The 21,264-nt window shown below is 43.5% G+C and overlaps 1 protein-coding gene across 2 annotated transcripts; it reads left to right on the forward strand.

The window, feature by feature from the left end:
• Positions 1-2,774: 2,774 nt before the first annotated feature.
• On the forward strand, positions 2,775-20,345 carry dis3l2 (DIS3 like 3'-5' exoribonuclease 2). Of its 2 annotated transcripts, none has more exons than XM_024435093.2 (21): positions 2,775-2,903; positions 3,914-4,713; positions 4,864-4,994; positions 5,203-5,256; positions 5,338-5,439; positions 6,969-7,143; positions 7,305-7,345; positions 7,594-7,823; positions 9,995-10,168; positions 10,411-10,490; positions 10,644-10,756; positions 10,907-11,014; positions 12,477-12,710; positions 13,003-13,082; positions 13,668-13,851; positions 14,117-14,203; positions 15,020-15,167; positions 15,517-15,647; positions 15,931-16,035; positions 16,744-16,848; positions 17,927-20,345. In XM_024435093.2, exons 2-21 carry the CDS (start codon positions 3,951-3,953, stop codon positions 18,023-18,025), a joined length of 3,144 nt encoding a protein of 1,047 aa, XP_024290861.1. In that variant the 5' UTR covers positions 2,775-2,903; positions 3,914-3,950; the 3' UTR covers positions 18,026-20,345. The 2 variants fall into 2 exon arrangements, with proteins under 2 accessions (XP_024290861.1, XP_042184519.1); XM_042328585.1 differs by having other exon boundaries at positions 2,793-2,903; positions 3,891-4,713.
• Positions 20,346-21,264: the final 919 nt, after the last annotated feature.

Here is a 21,264-nt window from a genome sequence, read left to right on the forward strand (position 1 = left end):
TATTGTGTATGTATATTATTTTACTGCTCTAGGGATATAATTATTGTTTGGACAACCTTCTTTACTATTATGTATTGATTTCTACCTTACATTTTGTCACTCATTGTGCGATGCCCAATGCAGAGAATACCGGAAGAAGAATTGTTATTTAATTACCACAGTGAATTATTGTAATGTTTGTGTATGTGTCAATTAATCCCATAAGGGATGGGTTGGCGATTTGACACGAAAATAAAATGTAAGTCATTCATTCATTCATTCATTGAAAACATTTCATTCATATAGGTGATAATTCAAGGAAAATTGTGTTTGATTACTGCTCCAATTCACACTTTCACCAAAGTTCAGAATGGTAAAGAATAGGGAATAAAACATTGTTCTTTTCAACTGCAAGCACTGCTTTGGGACTCCTGGTTATACACCACATGACCGCACCATCAGACCAGACTACATTGATGTGTGATTTGGACTCCCTTTATCATTAATAGTCTACTAGGTATAGCTTTTATAACAGTGTCATATTCCTTGCTTGAAACCTCAAAGTTGTATCTTTCCATAAATTATCTCCGCATAAATAGATTCCCACTAATACTAAGTAATTGGCTGACAAGGATAATATACAAGTAAAGCAAGTAAAATAACATCTTGTTTCTATGTAATATCGACCCATTAGTCCATATAAAACATTCATGAGGTGAAAAGTTGTTTATACAGCAAAGCCCAGCACATTTAAAGCCTGCTTGTGAAAAGCCACCAATTTCACAGGAAGTTTACTTACAATATAATGGACAGCTTCAGAAAAACAAAATGAGGCTACAATATTCCAAAATTAAGTTGTTCAATAGCCTATCGAAGAAACAGCAAGGGGTCTGATGAAACCAAAATTAAACTCTTTGGCCTGAATGCCAAGCATGACGTCGGGAGGAAACCTGTACCATCTCTATGGTGAAGCATGGCGGTGGCAGCATCATACTGTGGGGATGTTTTTCAGCTGTAGGGACTGTGGAGACTAGTCAGGATCGAGGCAAAGATGAACGGAGCAAAGTACAGAGAGATCCTTGATGAAAACTTGTTGCAGAGCGATCAGGACCTCAGACTGGGGAGAATGTTCACCTTCCAACAGGACAACGACCCTAAGCACACAGTCAAGACAATGCAGGAGTGGCTTTGGGACAAATCTCTGAATGTCCTTGAGTGGCCCAGCCAGAGCACGGAGTTGAACTCGATCGAACATCTCTGGAGAGATCTGAAAATAGCTGTGCAGCAACGCTCCCCATCCAACCTGACAGAGCTTGAGAAGATCTGCAGAGAAGAATGGGAGAAACTCCCCAAATACTGGTGTGCCACACTAGTAGTGTCCCACCCAAGAAGGATCGAGGCTGTAATCGCTGCCAAAAGTGCTTCAACAAAGTATTGAGTAAAGGGTCTGAATACTTGTGTAAAAGGAATATTTATTTTTTTAAATATTTTTAAAAATAAATTAGCAAACATTTCTAAAAACCAATTTTTGCTTTGTCATTATGGGTTATTGTGTGTAGATTGAGGGAAAAAAAACTATTTCATACATTTTATAATAAGGCTTGTAGTGGTTATTTCTGTATTACCAAATAAGGAGAGACAAACTTATCACACAAGTCAGAGTTATACTTAAACATAATCTTTATTCACTTATTAATAGGGGAGCAGGTCAATACAACACACACATACAAGGTGCCCTTGGAAGATAATAAAAGAACAGGATGGGCTGAAGAACTGTGGTCTCTTCTCAGAGGCTCTTTGTCTTATGCCGTGTGACCAGGTTACTCAGAAGCAAAGAGACATTGAAACAATACAGGTCTATCTGTTCCTTGAGCTGATCTCTATCTCATGTCCTTGACTACATGCCCAGAACAGCTGTGGGGAGTGAACGTGGAAGAGAAGAACCATCCTTTCTCAGAAGCACAGCATTGACACTGAATAAATGTCTTTACTATTTGTTAAGCATATTAAATTGTTAAGTATTAATATTAAACAAATCACTTAAATAGTGATTATTCTCTCACAGACTGTAACCTAACAAAATGTGGAAAAAGTCAAGGGGTCTGAATACTTTCCGAAGGCACTGTAGGTTACAGTATCTAGCTCCCGAGTGGCACAGCGGTCTAAGGCACTGCATCTCAGTGCTTCTTGCCTAGTTAAATAAAGGTTACATTTTTTTTCTCCAGAAATGTTACAACCTGCCGGATTGAACCAACATCTCACATTTGGAAAGATTTAATACCAAACCTGAGATTTTGGAGAACTGCTTAACAATATCCAATGCCAATCTAGCCACTGACACATTTTTCAAAAAAAGTGATGTGTCATCTGTCAATTGGAATATCTTGAGCGCTCTGGCCTGGAATGTAAGACTGACTGTGATAAACTAATGAGCATAAGGTTTGAGATACTAACAAAATAAAAAGGTGAGATTGGACAACATTGTCGTATTCCTTGGTAAATGTTAAACATTGAGGATGTTCCATGACAGAGTTTGATACAGCTATTGGCACCATTATGCAGCGTTCTAATAGCGTTACCGAACTTCCAATGCTTAAGACAATCAAATATAAAACTGTGTGTTACGGTATCAAATGCTTTCTGAATATTCAAAAATAAGATAACATGGAAGTCATCCAATAGATCACAATACTCAACCACCTTAACACCTTAACCATTGTACATGTCAACTTCAATGCGGTAGGGTCGTCCCAAGGATCCCGAATAGCACGGAACATTTCGTGAACGGCGTCGTAAACTTTCTTTCCCAGCATGCACTTTGACCCAACCCCCGGAAATAGTTTAATGTTTGCTAGTCATTTAACTAGCTAACAAAAGCTACCTAATCGATTTTACGAAGCGAACAACAGCAGAACAGCATTCAGGTAATGTCGTCTTGTTTATAGCTATCTACTTTTCGTATAACCAACTGTCATTTACAGCTGACTTGTTATACAAAGTTCAAGTTTGGTTATATCGACTAACTTACTAGCTAACGTTAGCGCTGAACGGAAGCAACATTGGCGAGTTATAATAGCTACTACAATTGCTAACTGGATATTTAGTTCAGCCTCAGGACATGTCATGACTCAGGAGAATGTATAATCGACACCTATAATTGGTGAGTGAAAATAAAACTGAGGTGTATGAGGTTGCTTGTGTTTCTGGTATAACTAACGTTAGGTAGCTAGTCTAGTTATCTAACTTGCTAAATTGGCTAAATGGGATGGAATGTTCGTATACTGTATTTGACAATGAGCTAGCAGAGACAACTACATAGCTTAAGATCAAAGTGGCTCTTGATAAGATCATCTACTAATTGACCACGTTTACATACAAATATCCAGTTTTTATTCGACATACTCAAGTATTCTGTGTTTGAGTTGACGCATTTAATAAACATCATATCCGTTTACAATTTCCCAAAAAAGCTTGCATCCCGTTTATGTTTAAGATGCCTGGGATATGTTGCTCTTAGACGGTATACTATGGCATGTAAACGTCTTTTTTTGTGTGGTCTGCACAGGCTGTTTCGCCTATCATGTGATGTTTGTCAAAGAAGTCACTCCGAAAAGTAGGCTGGCTACCTGCTCAGTTCGATCCACCATAAATATTTATTTAGCTGATACTCTGTACTGGACCATGTTGTCTACTGGCTTAGGCTACTTTCACCCCAAATTTAATTAGTTTTTGCTTATTTCTTACAGTTGGTAGGCCATTTGTTTAACTATAGTTAGAAGAGAAGCTGCACCTAGGCCTGTCCTAACTTGTTGCCCTTGAAGACTAATAAAGCAGTGCTCACCAGAATAATGTATTACATAGATAGAATGAATGAAATGAAAGCATTATCAATCTAGTTAACACCGGTAAAGTTATCTGTTTTTACTTCTTCTAGGCAGTACTCTCACAGGACAAGGACGTATCTTAGGCAAATGGATCCTCCTCATCAATCCAAGGGAGGCAACAGGCCTCGGGATGGCAAACGTGGACCGAGCCAGTCCACTGTCCCTCATCAGAAAGATGCCTATGCCAGACTCCTCAGCCAGCATCACAGCAGCAAGTTCAGATCCTACCTGGACCAGTATGTCCAACAACAGGGGGAAGAGAGAGGGCCGAGCGAACAGAGGCAGGGATTAGCATACAGCGAAAAACAAGACATACCGCAGAGAAAAAGGGACCAGGCGTTTATCGAGTGCTCTGACTCGAGTGACTTCTCGCCTTCGCCTATGAAAGGTAAAGGAGGTGAAGAGAGCTCTCTGTCCTTGTACATGGACAAGCTGAATAGTCGAGGAGCCCTGCAGGAGCCAGAGAGGAGGCAGGGGGTTTCCGACAAGCAGCGACGCGGGGAGAGGAGGGACACCAACACCAGTCAGGATGGAGATGTGGAGTCCGGTGAGGAGTTTGCCTCCCTCAAACAGAGGGACTCCCAGCAGCAGCAACAACAGATAAGAAACAAAGACCATGCTTACAAAGTGCCCACAAGTAACCAAGTGAACAAGGACATGAGTTATGGGGCATCCCCCCCGAAAGCCTTCTCATCTTTCCCAGCTCAGGCGCAAGAGAAGAAGAAGTCCAAGAAGAAGAATGTGCCAAAGACCAACGCAGATAACAAGAGAGGTGGACCCATATATCCGGACTTCGATGCAGACATGTCAACATCCCCCCTTAACAAATCCAAAAACATGCAACCACAAGGTAAAAAATGGTCTTGACTAAAGTGAATATACTTTTTGAAATACCCTGACCGCAAAGTTGTCATATGTGATCAAGCTTTTACAAACAGCTGCATTTGCTGTTGAAGATGTAGGTGTTGGATTGTAATCAGACTTCTATTTTCATCCTCAGGTGCCTCTACGCCTTCTGACAAGGGTAAGAAGACTAGAGGAAGCCAAGGAGGATCAAAGAAGCAAGTGTTTGAAGCGTATATGACCACAGAGGACGTTTCCCACGGCCTAAAGAGAGGAGAGCTCATTCAGGTGAAACCAGCGTTCTAAGACTAGATCTTCATAAATATATATATATATGGTTATTGTATCAGACCAATTAACCTCACTAATGTAAACGGTTACTTGTTTACCGAAGGTCAGAAAATTCTGACCTAAGGCTTTATCGGCCAAATATTATCTGACACGATGGCGTGACAAGTTTAGCCTACTGATAGAAACATTTCCATATTCTTTTCAGGGATCCATAAGAATCAACCCCAAAAAGTACCACGAGGCTTTCATTGCAGCACCGGTGAGTGTGTCAATAGAAATATACAGTAGCTTATAGGTGTTGGCAGTAATATTTGTCTAATGGGACTGTGCATCTATGCAGGATGGCAAGCGGGATATCTTCCTGGATGGAACCGCAGCCCGCAACAGGGCCCTGAACGGGGATGTGGTAGTGGTGCAAGTTCTCCCTCAGGAGCAGTGGAAGGTGAGCTCCATGGAGGAAGATTCCGCCTCAGCATAAATACACTGTGTACACAACGTTAAGAACACCTTCCTAATACTGAGTCGCACCCCCCCCCCCCTCTTGCCCTCAGAATAGCCTCAATTCGTTGGGGCATGGACTCTACACTCCAGTAATTCCCACAGTTTTGTAAATTTATCTGGATGTCCTTTGGGTGGTGGACCATTCTTGATACATAGGGGAAACTGTTGAGCATGAAAAACCCAGCAGCGGCCTCCCGGGTGGTGCAGTGGTTAAGGGTACTGTACTGCAGCGCCAGCTGTGCCATCAGAGTCCCTGGGTTTGCGCCCAGGTTCTGTCGTAACCGGTCGCGACCGGGAGGTCCGTGGGGCGACGCACAATTGGCCTAGCGTCATCCGGGTTAGGGAGGGATTGGTCGGTAGGGATGTCCTTGTCTCATCGCGCACCAGCGACTCCTGTGGCGGGCCGGGCGCAGTGCGCGCTAACCAAGGTTGCCAGGTGCACGGTGTTTCCTCCGATACATTGGTGCGGCTGGCTTCCGGGTTGGATGCGTGCTGTGTTAAGCAGTGCGCCTTGGTTGGGTTGTGTATCGGAGGACGCGTGACTTTCAACCTTCGTCTCTCCCGAGCCCGTACGGGAGTTGTAGCGATGAGACAAGATAGTAGCTACTACAACAATTGGATACCACAAAATTCGGGAGAAAAAGGGGTAAAAAGAAAAGAAAAGAAAGAAAGAAAAATCCAGCAGCATTGCCGTTCTTGACACACTGGTGCACCTACTACCATACCCCGTTAAACGGCACTTAACTATTTTGTCTTGCCCATTCGCCCTCGGAATGGCACACACACAATCCGTGTCTCAATTGTCTCAAAGCTTAAAAGTCCTTTAGTGTGTCTCCTCTCCTTCATCTACGTTGGTTGAAGCAGATTTAGCAAGTCCCATCAATAAGGGATCATAGCTTTCACCTGGTTCGTCTGTCATGGAAAGAGCAGGTGTTTTGTACACTCTGTGTAGAGCAGCTATATCTTGTACACTGCTATGTAATAGGAGTATCCGTGTTTCCCTTACATTCAAGAATATTCAAGTAGATTTAGGTGGGTTACGACCAACTGTCAATGGTTATGACCAACGATGTCTATGGTTATGGCACTTAAGTTTGTGAACCACTCATTTATATCCACTGAGGCAATAACTTGTCATGCTCTTCATAATATACACCATTTACCCGCTGTTGGCTTCAAGCTAGATTTATTCACCTCACTGGATGTTGCACCGGCAAAAGACCCCGACACGTCACACAAGCACATATATTTATATTTTCTGACTAAGCCCCCCCTTCCAGACCCCCTTTGTACTCCTTCTGCTCAAATACAATGCACATAGATCATTCCATCTAACCCGACGATCACTACTGCCAGGTTAATTATACTGTTACAAACAGACCAAAACTGGCTTAAGTCAGATCGTCTCCAACACCTGCTGATGCACAGTGGCTATCCTAAAAACGGAACGAAGTGGTTGTACGTGTACAGGTTGTGAAGTCAGACAGTGAAGGCGTGAGCGAACCAGAGACCCAGTCTGGGAGGATCCAGACACCAGGAAAGAAGACCAAACGCCCCCCCAGTCCTGATGTCATTGTGGAAGCCGAGACTGAAGCTGAGGAACAACTGGCCAAGAGGGTGGAGAACTTCAGCCTCAACGCCACAGGTACAGGGATTTCCCCTCCACAGGTTTAATGAAACCACCCACATTTATGGCAATAGTTCTCAAAACTGTAGAGCAAATCCATTTGACAAAAATAGGAAATCGACACCGATTGGTAACTTCCAGCACTTTCCCCAATTAATTTTGCTGTTCTGCCTCTGCAGAAGATGGAATTAAAAAAGAGATACTCCAAAGGACTGCTAAGGTAAGCAGTTTTATTTTGAAATTGGATCCTTATGGCTGTTGTGCTATTGAGTGAAGAAAGACCTACTTCTAGTCACAAACATTTTAAAAGATAATGTACTGATTTCCAACAAACATCTCGCTCTACAGAAACATTTGCATTGAGACCTATCCTTCTGTCAAAGGGTTCGCTTCTTTTTGCTTTAGTTTTTTTTTCATTAGTCAAAATCGATGTTCTTGTATCCTCTTCATCTGCACCTTCTCCCCTAGGTGGTGTACATAGTGGAGCAGAAGCACTCGCGGGCCGCCACAGGCTTCCTCAAGTTCCTCCCGGACAAGCCCTTTGCCATGTTCTCTCCTGTTGACCACCGTGTTCCACGGGTAAATGTTCCCCTGCCAGATTGCCCCCACGACTTTTGCTCCCGCCCGGGAGACTACGCCAATATCCTGTTCATCGTCCGCATTACCAGCTGGCCAGACGACAGCAACTTTGCAGAGGGGTATGTAATGAGTCACTGTCTCACTGTAGGGAATTGTATGTATCCCTACCCCGTAGCATTGTCTCGTTCGTTTATACTCTCCTTCACGCATAAGTGTTTGACTTGATGGCTCGTAAAATAATTCTAGAGTTTTAGGTACACCTATCTGGTACCCCCCCCCTTTAAACCAGCCTGAATTCTTCAGGGCATGGAAATGTTGGTATCGAGGGACCAAACAAGTACCAGGGAAAACATTACACCACCGCCACCAGCCTGTACTGTTGACACTAGGCGGTTCTACACACCACTGTTGTACTGCGCCGTTTGTGGCCCGTCTGTTAGCTTGTATGATTTTTCTCAGTCTCCTTCGACCTCTCATCATACTGTTTTCGCCCATAGGACTACCACTGATTGGATTTTTATGGGGGAGGGGGTTGCCTCACCATTCACGGTAAACTCTAGACACGTTGTGCGTGGAAAAGTAGGGCTAACTCCATTTAGTCGACTGATCAATTGTTTGGTCAATAGCTGCTCAAGACGCCTGTCTGCTTCACGACTGTCTGAGTGGACTAATCCATTGCGGAGACCTTGGGGATGGCACTATACATTCTAAGACGCGCTACTGAAATTGCATATGGTTACATTATGTAAGGACGATGGTGCCACAATAAAAAAATATATTTTATAACAAATAGCCTTTCTCCTGCGTTGGATAGTGGTCATTGTCTGCGGTTCTGAAACATCAGTGTGCTGTTGAATTGGCGCCTTTTCCTAGACCATGTTGCTTTGTGCATAATAGCAAAGTTAACCAGCATATTGGTTTTGAGAACAATGCCGACTGAGGCATTGAGAAAACCGACTGAGGAGAGAAGAACAGCTCTTTCCTTATTGTCTAAGAAAAGTGAGGAGCGGGGAAACCCCAACTTGATTAGGTCTATAATCAATAGCCTAACTGTTAAATGTGCCTGACTATAAATCATCCATATACATATCTACAGAAATAAGACTGGTCATGCTTCTGTTGCTGGTTTTGAATGTTTGTTTAATAGCCTACTGATTCTGTGAGCTCCAAGCCTTACGCAACCACATGTTGGAGAAAGCAATTGCACAATTTCAGCTGTTTTTATTCTTTGCCATGCTGTGATTAAGGCTTTTCACTTTTTGTTGTTGTTAGAACGGCCTCTTTGGTATTACTTCTCTCACCGCCTGTTTGGCCAATATGCATGCAGCAATTGCTTCGTAACTTATTTTATCTTGATCTTCAGTAGTTTCCACAACTTGTCAAATTTCTTCCACACATCTGACTTCCCCTTTCCCTCCTGAGCAACCATTTTGCTCTCGCGTGTTCAGTTTTATAACCAGTTTATTGATGGGCTATATGTCAGGCACCAGTGGTCACGATGCGTACATGTCACGTAAAGAGTGCAAGGGTTGAGGGAATTGGGAATGTTTTTCCTTAAATGAAGGATTTCGGTAAAATAACTTTACAGTCAGATGGCTTATGTTGCAGCAACACGAACAGTGAGATAAACCCTGTTCTGTGGTGGTTGCTGCTGCAGGGAGGCGAGCGAGACACAGGCACTCGCTGTCTTTTATTTTTTATTTTATTTTTTACATTGCAGCAAGTCTGAGCGCGGCACAATGAAGTCCATTGCTTTTGGACTCTCTCTAAAGTAATTTGTCTGTCCTAATTATTTCATCAAACAGTGCGCTTAAAGCATCCAACAAGCTGAAAAAATACAATAGATTGGTCAAAAGAACAGACTGTCGGCCCCAAGGTTTAAACATTTTTCATGGACAGCTCTAGTGAAAGTCCCATGAGGCCGGATGTTTTAGCGGTACCGGAACCGGTGTGCCTGGCAGACAATCCTACCACGCTCAGTCTCTTAGGTCACTCGTTTCGCCCATTCTAACTTTCAATGGAAATGTAACTGAATGCCTGCTTTATATTGCAAACCCCGGCCACATTACTCACTTTGTGGGAGCTAACCTTTTTGGCGTACAGGGTGGTGTACCTGCCCACTGAGTAAGTGCTTGTCTGTGAATTCTAGTAGGGGATGATTCACTTGTGCTTCTAGAGGATCAGCTCTACGACACTTATCTATGTAATAAACTTTTTATAAAGTTACATCGACGCTCACATCTTGCCCATATCTATCGGATGCTGACAGTCCTCCTTATGCCCCCCCCAGTCGACTTGCTAAGACTCTGGGCCAGGCTGGGGAGATTGAGCCGGAGACCGAGGGCATCTTGATAGAGTACGACGTGGACTTCTCCGAGTTCTCTGTCGAGGTGCTGGGCTGCCTGCCCCAGAAGCTGCCCTGGACCATCCCCCCTGAGGAGTTAGGCAACAGGAGAGACCTGAGGTGAGTAGAGGACGCTCACAAATATGGCATCCATATCAAGAAGTCGCCAGTTCTCAGACGCAACTCCCTCAGTTGTCATTGACGCCGTACACAAAGGCTCTCGCATGCCCAATTCCAATGGAGCCACTCAATGTACATATGTATTGCGCCATTGTCTTTGCCTTTTTTATAAATACTAATTTGACACAACTGAAGAGGTGGAGACAACACTCATATATGCAGAGTTATTGTTTTCTATTCAGGAAAGAATGCATATTCACAATTGACCCAGCTACCGCCAGAGACCTGGACGATGCGTTGTCTTGCAAACCACTGCCCGACGGTGAGCCATTTTGTGTTCCTTTTGGAAATGAAGCATAGGGAATGCAATTTTGATGGTTTATTAATAAAGACTGGTTTTGAATTTACTCATGTTTTTATTGACTTGTGGAATTCATCAATGACCAAAGTTCTCCTGGTATGTTCTCTTTGTTAGGCAACTTTGAGCTGGGCGTCCACATTGCTGATGTGAGTTATTTCGTGGAAGAAGGCAATGCGCTGGACTTCATCGCCAGTCGGCGAGCCACCAGTGTCTACATGGTTCAAAAGGTCTTTGTTTGTTATTACTAAATGATTAATGTATTAGTCAATTGATAATGAATTAATGTATTATTGGAGCAAGTAAGTTCTGACTATTAGATAACTTACTGTATGCCCAGCTGGTAATTAACTGTTGACGTTGGCCTGTGCCACTCCCAGGTGATCCCCATGTTGCCTCGTCTGCTGTGTGAGGAGCTGTGCAGTCTAAACCCCCTGACTGACAGACTCACCTTCTCCGTCATCTGGAAGATCACCCCTGAGGGCAAGGTACAACACCTTCAAACTAAGTATGCTAGTGTTTCCATAGAAACCGGAAGCTATGGCACTGTTTCTCAGATGGATGCACTGTAATTGTATTGCATGGAGTTTTAAAAAATCTTTATAATACTATGCAGTGTATTCAGACCATTTCCCTTTTTCCATATTTTGTTATGTTAGTCTAATTCTAAAATGGATTTTAAAAATCATCAGTCTACACAAAATACCCCATAATGACAAAGCGAAAAACAGATTTTTAGAAATGTTTGCTAATTTATACAAAATAAAAAACACCTTATTTACTTAGGTATTCAGAGTTGTTGCTAAGAGACTCAATTGAGCTCGGGTCCATCCTGTTTCCATTGATCATCCTTGAAATGTTTCTACAACTTGATTGGAGTCCACCCGTGGTAAATTCAATTGATTGGTCATGATTTGGAAAGACGTGTGTGTTTATAAATACGGTCCCACAGTTGACAGTGCATGTCAGAGCAAAAACCGAGTCATGAGGTTGAAGGAATTGTCCGTAGAGCTCCGAGACAGGATTGTGTCGAGGCACAGATCTGGGGAAGGGCACCAAAGAATTTCTGCAGCATTGAAGGTCCCAAAGAACACAGTGGCCTCCTTTCTTAAATGGGAGAAGTTTGGAACCACCAAGATTCTTCCTAGAGTTGGCTGCCCGGCCCAACTGAGCAATCGGGGGAGAAGGGCCTTGGTCAGGGAGGTGACCAAGAACCCTATGGTTCTGCTGTGGAGATGGGAGAAAATTCTGGAGGAAACCTGGCACCATCCCTACGGTGATGCATGATGGTGGTGGCAGCATTATGCTGTGGGGATGTTTTTCAGCTTCAGGAACTGGGAGACTGGTCAGGATCGAGGGAAAGATGAATGGAGCAAAGTACAGAGATCCTTGATGAAAACCTGCTCCAGAGCATTCAGGCCCTCCGACTGGGGAGAAGGTTCACCTTCCAACAGAACAACGGCCCTAAGCACACAACCAAGACAACGCATGAGTGGCTTCGAGACAAGTCTCTGAATGTCCTTGAGTGGCCCGGACTTGAACTGATCGAACATCTCTGGAGAGACCTGAAAATAGCTGTGCAGCAACGCTCCCCATCTGACCTGACAGAGCTTGAGAAGAATGGGAGAAACTCCCCAAATACAGGTGTGGCAAACTTGTAGCGTCATACCCAGAAAGACTCTAAGCTGTAATCACTGCCAAAAGGTGCTTCAACAAAGTACTGAGTAAAGGGTCTGAATACTTGTATAAACTAAAATATCACATTTACATATTTTCAAAAAATTCCAGAAACCTGTTTCTTGTCATAATGGGGTATTGTGATATAGAACCTTTTAGAATAATGCTGTAGCATAACTAAATGTGGAAAAAGTCAAGGGGTCTGAATACTTTCCAAATGCACTGTATGCAGATGTGTGGCACATTCACCACACTCCGTCTCTACCCCTCTAGATCCTGAGTGAGTGGTTCGGTCGCTCGGTCATCCGCTCGTGCGTCAAGCTGAGCTACGACCATGCCCAGAGCATGATCGAGGCCCCCGACAAGCTGTTCCAGGCAGACGAGCTGCCCCCCTGTGCCGCCGAGCACCCCATGGACGAGATCCACCAGGCCGTGCTCAACCTGCACGCCATCGCCAAGAGGCTCCGTGCCCAGCGCTTTCAGGGTGGTGCCCTGCGCCTTGACCAGGTCAGAGGGTGCTGCATAGTATAGGACAGCTGTGTCAAGCCATTTTTGTGCTGTTGTCAGAAGGTTTTGGAATAGGAGTGCTGATATTGGATCAGTTTAGCCTTGTAGATCACAATGAATGAACGGGGGACCCGATCCTCGATCTGCACTGCTACCCTGAGACACTTTTTGAATCTAAAGATTTACAAAAACGTTTGCCTATTTTTACCATGTGGAATGAGTAGTGAGGATTGTAGTGAAAGGACAGAGCTAAATCTCAGAATGATGACTGATCTCCTTTGAATTTTCGCAGTTGAAGCTGTCTTTCACGCTAGACAGAGAGACCAGCATGCCCCAGGGATGCTATGTCTACCAGTACAGGGACAGCAACAAGTAAGTCAACCCCACACAATACACATACTCCGAATGTATGAAACATTAGGAACACCTGCTCCTTCCATGCGGTAGAATGACCAGGTGACTCCATGTAAAAGCCATAATCCCTTTTTGTCACTTGTTAAATCCACGTCAATCAGTGTAGATGAAGGGGACGAGACAGCGCACCAGTTTGAGTCAAGAAATGCAACGCTACTGGGTATTTCACGCTTAATAGTTTCCAGTGTGTATCAAGAATGTTCCGCCACGCAAAGGATATCCAGCCAACTTGACACAACTGTGGGAAGCATTGGAGTCAACATTGCCCAGCATCCCTGTGGAAAGCTTTCAACACCTTAGAGTCCATGACCCGATGAATTGAGGCTGTTCTGAGGGCAAACGGGTGTGCAACTCAATATTAAGGTGTTCCTAATGTTTTGTACACTCTGTATGTGCATACATACCCAAAGAGTCAGCTCCCTAAGCAAGCTAACGGAATTAAAGCGAGCTTAACGGCGACGGTGCTCTCAGATGGAGATACTATACAATGTCTTGCATGTCAAGTTTTTGTTTTAATGCTTTTCTCGCTGTCTTCTCTCCCAGGTTGGTAGAGGAGTTCATGTTGCTGGCCAACATGGCCACGGCCCACCAGATCTACCGCTCCTTCCCCAACAAGGCCCTGCTGCGACGCCACCCCCCGCCCCAGACCAAGATGGTGGACGACCTGCAGGAGTTCTGCGACCAGATGGGCCTCCACATCGACTTCTCCACGGCCGGGACGCTCCATGTGGGTATCTCCAACTCCCAGCATGCACTCTAAAACACAACAAGTCTGCCAATGGGAGGCCTACTCAAAAAATAACAAATGCAGAATACAACTTTTTAAAACAAATGTTCACGTATGTGTTAAGTGGGTTTGTTTCTTTTTAACTTGTCCCTTGTCCTTACCATCTCCCCCACATCGCTGCTCATATATTAATACCAAATGGACACACTCATTCTCTGAAGCACATAAATTTAGCCGGAATGCATTCTGCCCCTCCCCTCAATAGAAAAGTTTGAATGAGACTCTTGGCGATGACGAGTACACCAGCGCCAGGAAAGAGGTCCTGACCCACATGTGTTCCAGACCCATGCAGGTTAGTGTGCCACTACCCGTCGTCTCTCTATACTGCTACCTTAGCAGTCCTATCGCTGGTATCTCTTTCCTGTGTCGGTTGTTTCAGTCCACCGCTAGTCTACTGGGGCTCTAGCTCTGTTTATCTGGATTGTCCCCATGTGTTTTCCTCTTGGGCTGCCCCCAGCTAGCCAAACAACATGTCCAAAACATTTAGCAAATCTATTTGTATTGTACTGGTTAATGTCAATGGGGTCTTGTTGAGGCTACTTTCTACACTCTCTCTCTCTCACTAACCTATTTTGCTTTTGAGCCAACTTCAAAAATGTCACTGTGTGCCTCCCGGGTGCCGCAGTGGTCTAGGGCACTGCATCGCAGCACTAGCTGTGCCACCAGAGACTCTGGGTTCGCGTCCAGGCTGTGTCGCAGCCGGCCGCAACCGGGAGGTCTGTGGGGCGACGCACAATTGGCCTGGCGTCGTCCGGGTTAGGGAGGGTTTGGCCGGTAGGGATATCCTTGTCTCATCGCGCACCAGCGACTCCTGTGGCGGACTGTGCGCAGTGCACGCTAACCAAGGTCGCCAGGTGCACGGTGTTTCCTCCAACACATTGGTGCGGCTGGCTTCCAGGTTGGATGCACGTTGTGTTAAGAAGCAGTGCGGCTTGGTTGGGTTGTGTTTCGGAGGACGCGTGGCTTTTGACCTTTGTCTCTCCGAGCTCATACGGTAGTTGTAGCGATGAGATGAAATAGTAATTACTAACAATTGGATATCACAAAAAGAGGGTAAAATAATAAAAATTCACTGTGACCAATGATATGTGAATGCTTCCCTCCCCAGATGGCTATGTACTTCTGTACGGGGGTGTTGAAGGAGGAACTCCTGTTCCGTCACTACGCCCTCAACGTACCCTTCTACACCCACTTCACCTCGCCCATACGGCGCTACGCTGACGTCATCGTCCACAGGCTGCTGGCCGCCTCTCTTGGTGGGTGGTGCGACACTGTGCTGTGTGTGCGTTTTACCCCATTAGAGAACAATGGCTTCTCTGTGTTAAGAGGGGACCGAGGGCAGGGCGGTGTCTCAGCTGTGTGGTAGTGCCCAAAGAAAATGTGTCCCTGGTGGTGGTAAAACACAAAAGTGTCCCTTAGATTCAAAAAACACCCTGAATCTGAGCTGATGTTTCTTTTTTGTCCCTGTGTCTGTCTGAGATTCACTACTTTTTGACGATGTAGTGCTGCCATCTCTGTAAGAGAGAAGTAGTTCAAGTTGACTCCAGTGTGTGTCGTTTTGGTTGTCTTTACAATACATTCTTTGCTTATTTCTGGTTTGTGTAGGCTGTGGTACTCACCTGGAGTTGAAAGGGGAGGAGGTGCAGAAGCAGGCGTCCCACTGCAATGATAAGAAGACGGCCTCTAAGAGAGTCCAGGAGCTCAGCTCAGAGCTGTTCTTCAGTGTGTTCGTCAAGGTACACCCAAGACTTTGCACCCACCTGGTGTCCCAGGTTTAAATCGGTCCCTGATTAGAGGGGAACAATGAGAAAATCCAGTTGAACCGGCTTTGACGTTCGGAGTTGCATTTGAGTGCCCTATACTTAATTGAGTGCATCTGAACTATTTGAAAGAAAACAAATACTATTTCAGCCCAGGGCTGTTACACACTCATATCTCCAGTTAGGATTTAGCCCCTGGTGTTGCATTCAGGGCAACCCAAGTGTCGCACTGTACAGAATGTTATTTGCCCCCCTGCAGGAGAGTGGTCCTCTGGACTCTGAGGCCATGGTGATGGGAATTCTGGACCAGGCCTTCGATGTCCTTGTGCTGCGCTACGGGGTGCAGAAACGCATCTACTGCAAAGTGAGTGCCACTCGAACCATGGCACTATTCATATACTGTGTTCATATACTGCTTGGGTCCATACAGTGCCAAACACGACGGCTGCTGACTTGGGGCACACCATATCAACTTTTCAAGTGTTTCTTTAAAAAATAAAAATAAAAATTGGACAAGTTCAGAAAGAACCTCTATTTCTGACAGTTGTCTTCAATTTTGTGCCATGTGAACATGACCCAGGTTACCATTCATAAGTGACTAATCTTTCCATCAGATGCCACATCAAGCTTTATGGTCCTCTCTAGGCTTTATTGTTGCAATGGTCTAGAGAGAGAAGAATTTAGGTAAACATTGTTTGGTTGTCATTTCATAACTTTACACCCCAAGACCTTGGCTGACACACAGCATGATTGCATCCATATGTCAGCTCTTGCACTACACAACTACAACAACAACAAAAATAAGCTTTAGTCAAATTTGAATGACATTTATGGATTCTAAGTTGAATGAAATTGTGTTCATATTCAATAAACATGAAACTGTAGAAAATGGACTGAAACTGGGAGGGACTACCTGGACTAATTTGTTTTCTGTTGCAAAACATTTATTTTTGCCCTGATGAACACAACCCAGATGTATGAGCGTAAATTATTCTCCTGTTTTGGATGAACAGAATGAATGAATGCGGAGGTGTGTAGTTGATGTGTTAAGTTGTGTTGTCATGTTCTTCAGGGTCTACATGGCCTGGAGACGTTCCACTTCCACAAGGTGGGGAAAAAGGGGGAGTTGACTCTGGTGTGGGCCGCAGAGGAACCCGGGAAGCCTAGCGTACGGCAGGTAAGACCTAGGCATCGTGCCAAATGACTTTAAATAAAAATGTAGCCGCCATCTAATAGTTTTCCTATAAAATGATTGGAACATTTCATGAACATCCAAGTGAAAATCCTGTTGCGTGGCATGTCTGTTAAGGGGCAATGAAGTTCGACCGCAGTCGTACAGTGGGCTTAGGTATCTTCAATCTGCTTTGTAGCTGCCCGTATGGGCAGGTGACATTTTTTCCCGAAGACAACCGTTAAGTGTTCCTTCCATTAGTGACTCACCACAAAAAAAGAAACCTAGCCAAGTGATCACAGGTCTTCTTCCCTCCATTCTCTTTTCCCTCTGGTGCGTCTCACTAAATTTCTATCCGACCGCTCCCTCAATGCAAGATCGACTCACCCAAGCTCCCATTAGGCTTTCGGAAATGACCTCTTACAGAAAGGGATGTAGCCTCCCGAGTGGCGCAGCGGTTTAAGGGACTGCATCGCACTGCTAGAGGTGTTACTACAGACCTGGGTTCATTCCCGGGCTGTGCCACAACCGGCTATGGTGGGAGTCCCAAAGGGTGGTGCACAATTTGGTCCGGGTTGGGGGAGGGTTTGTCTGGGGGGGGACTTTACTTGGCTCCTTGTGGCGGGCCATGGTAAGGAGCTCGGTTAGGCGGGTCATGTTTCGGAGGATGCGTGACTCCACCTTCGCCTCTCCCGAGCCCGTTGGGGAGCTACAGCAATGAGACAAAATTGAGAAAAGTGTGAGGGGGGGTTAAAATAAAAGTATTGGATACACAAGCAAAACTCTAGATGAGCCATGTTCCAACTGCTGTTTTCAGAGGCCCCAACCATGGTACATTGAATGATTAAGCATATTTGCTACAATAACAGTTCTTTATACAAATCCAAGAACTCAGCTGAACAGTGTTTTGGTTGGATTGTTTTGAAGGCGCTAGACCGCTAGGACATTTTTAAGCAGGTTATCTTAAACAGTAGAGCATTGAAGCCCAACCCCATGTTAAACTAGCCGCTGAATGCAAACAGAATGTTATTATTTTGAGTGTGTCACTAACAGAGGGTTGTCCTGTTCCGGCCTCTCCTTCTAGGAGATCTCCATCTTTAGTCTGGTGGATGTGCAGCTGAGGGCAGATGGAGCGCCTATGAAATACAGCGCTGTCATCAAGAGGCCTAATGAGACGGCGTAATGAATACTCTCATGTGTCCTGAATAACACACTCACGCACACACACACCATATCACACATTCTCTGACACACACACACACACACACACACACACAGCACTGCCGAAGAAGTTTTGCCAGTATTTTGACATTGACTACACAAACACACACGTTCTTGCACGTTTTTTTATATGTATTAGAAAAGCAACTTTTTTGTAGTTAAACTTCACAGTTCAGTTACCATTGAGGAGCCGAGGCTGGACTGTAGCACTGAAGCAGTGGTATTGTTGTAGGGGCCTGGCTGCTTAACTGTAAAAGCGCCAAGACTGTGCAATGAACTTTTTATTTTGCAGTTTTTACCTTTTTTAGGAGGTCATTTTTAGATATTATAATTATATACACAGTCAATGTGTGAAGATGATGGCTTAAACTATTTTAGGTTTCAAACCAGTTTTATTGAAGCTGTTCCATTAATGTCAAGTGTACTGTAACTGGTCGTTTCAGTCGCAATGCAATTGTCATTGTTTATTTGTAGCTGTAACCTAGTAAGAGCTTGTATGCTTTTCCACTTCAATTCATAGTATGACACTCGTCCCCACATTAATCTACTTTAAAGGCTCGACGAAGCGTTCATAAACCTTTTTCGTAAGGACTTTGTAGAGGCTTCAGTTATTTTAAGTGAATTCGCACAATGAGCAACGTCTGACTTTTTGCCAAATGCTTTGCCACCCTTTTTATATAGCAAGACATTTGCTTATAAATTGTCTGTGAAGCATCTACAGTGTCTTGTGAAGTCGTTTAAAGTGAGACCTGAAATCCTGGTTGACAGAACTGTTCCTTTAGTGAAAAACAAAAAGATGAACCTACCCTATCCTGCTAATATTCCGCCGTTTATGTTTATGGCAGTGCATGCTGGTATTTACAGTGCAGATTCTAAGCATGCTAATCCATTGTGTCTCAAAGTTGTCAAGTGTGTGAAATGGCCTTTTATCGTGACAGTTTTGACAGTGACTCTAAAATGACGGCGTACGATGCTGCTGTTAAGAACTACCTTGTGAATGTGAGGCCTTGACCATTTTGTCTCTCATAAAAATCCTAATGGCCTGCATGTCCAAACAATACTGACACAATACTTTTTTTTGTCTTTCATCTCAGTATTGTACATGACAGTAATGATATGATTTATAAATCTCGTATTGTTTGAGGGCAGCCATCTTAGTGGTCTTGCTCCATAAGCAGGTGTGCCTTTTTCCGTAACATTGCTTTTATTTCTAGAGTAAAACAATATTTATCTTTTTTGGTTTACATTGTAAATGAAGTTCAGTAAATATGATGTATTATAATATGATGTAAGACTATAAATGTTCTGCAAATTGTAAGGTGCCAGTAGCAAGGAACTCCTTTAAACTCTTGATACCATGTTCAAACTCACAAATCAGATGTGTTGCTAAAGTAGTATATTTCTAACGAGTAGCTGTAGCTCACTCCTAAATTTCTGTTTTGTCTTTGTGACCAGATGGAGTTATAATCTGGGTTTAAAAAAAACTAGATATTAGAAAAAAACAACCAATAAGCCTTTTTACTAATTAATTACAACTTTGGAGTCCATTAAATATTAGCAAAAACAACCCATTTCCAGAGCTTTCTATTTAAAAGGGGCTGTTTTTTGTTGGTGCGATTTAAAAAGCTTGTGATCGTCTTTTGTAATCGGGTCGCCGAGAGCAATTGAGTAGTGGGCCTTTAACAGGAAAGGGAGAGCTAGGCCGCCAGTCCACACAATACCTTTCCTTTGCGCTTGTTTTACGTAATATATTCCATTCATTTTGCCCACGTAATCTATGCCTTACATGAAACTAAGTTGAGCTTTCAGTTGTAAGATTTAGGATTCAAGCATCTTTTCATTGATTACATATTTTTTTTTACTGCACTCCCCGTTCCATTCGTGACGTTAGTACTGTTGGTGTACTTGCATTGCCTTGCTCATGGTGATGCCAATGTATAGACTGCAGTGGTTGTCAATGTCTCAAACCTGTATTAACAGGGTCCACTATAACAAGGTTATGTTCAATAGGAAGAAAATGTAATGAAACAGTAACTTGTCCAATAAGAACATTTTTTTTTGTTTGCCTTTGCAAACGTTTTGCTTAATTGTGCTCTACTGAACATGACCCAGGTGTTGTCCTGTTGCTTGGGGAGTGTGAGAACTGTGCTGTGTTAACATGTTATACTATCCAACTGGACACAAAATATGAATGTATTAGCAGTGATCACATAGGAATTGGTGTAAAAGTGTACTTGATGTGGCTGGCCCCTGTGAACCAAATAAACATCGGCTTCACTAAATTGTTCTAGTACTGTCCATTTTGTACCGTACTGAATAAATAAAAAAAATTCATTTAATAAAGGGTGTACCTATGAATTTTTACCAAATCAGTTATTAGATGGCTCTTGTGCAATAAAGATGTTGAAATGGTAAAGCATTGGTATTTGTCATTTGACTTCACAGCAATCCCCACACCCTCCTAATCATCATGACAAGGAAGGAACGTTATTAATTACTACAAAGGACTGACTGCTCAAAGGGTAGTGACTATTGAGGTTAATGGCAACAACGACTGATTATGGTTCTCTTACCTAGGCTTTGTTGAATGCACTAAATCGCTTTGGATAAGAATATCTGCTGAATGACAATGTCATTTTAGAAAACTGACATGAACATTTGGCTCATTTTATGTTTTGAGATTAGCGGTATTCTGTCATGCCATAGTCGCTAGTGGGAGTCTACTAACCCTTTCCAGTCTTCACATTTTGCTGCCTTAAAATTTTACATGTTTTCTTATTGGTCTACACAACCTACTCCATGTTTTCAAAGTGATTAAAAAAAAATGTATTGGCCAAATTACTAATAAATACAAAATGAGTGTCTTGCATAGGTCCAGTGCAGCCATTTTTATCTCCACCAAATAATGTCTTAGTTACAATTTAAGTACCTTAATGTGATTGAGAAAAATGGTCAAAAAGAAACACATCTTCTCAGTATTTTGAAAGTTACATATCTTGAAAACATGAGTACTGACAAGCAAAACATTTTTGGGAACATGTCAACAATGGACTAGTGAAACAAATACCTAAACAAAATATAGGTTTTTGAGTGAAATTTCTCTTTAAATCTGCTTAGAAAATCTGAGACAAGGTTTGAATATTGCTGTCCATCAGTGATGTCCAACCAAATGTATTGAGCTTGAGCAAATTTGTCAACAAT

The sequence above is a fragment of the Oncorhynchus tshawytscha genome, linkage group LG10 (assembly GCF_018296145.1).
Source record: "Oncorhynchus tshawytscha isolate Ot180627B linkage group LG10, Otsh_v2.0, whole genome shotgun sequence".
Taxonomy (NCBI): domain Eukaryota; kingdom Metazoa; phylum Chordata; class Actinopteri; order Salmoniformes; family Salmonidae; genus Oncorhynchus; species Oncorhynchus tshawytscha.

Excerpts from the sequence above, each read along its gene's own strand:
- dis3l2 (XM_024435093.2), top strand. The coding sequence starts at position 3,951 with ATGGATCCTCCTCATCAATCCAAGGGAGGCAACAGGCCTCGGGATGGC. Across the intron at positions 5,257-5,337 it reads AGGCTTTCATTGCAGCACCG|GATGGCAAGCGGGATATCTT; the intron begins GTGAGTGTGTCA and ends GCATCTATGCAG. Across the intron at positions 13,852-14,116 it reads CCACGGCCGGGACGCTCCAT|AAAAGTTTGAATGAGACTCT; the intron begins GTGGGTATCTCC and ends TCCCCTCAATAG.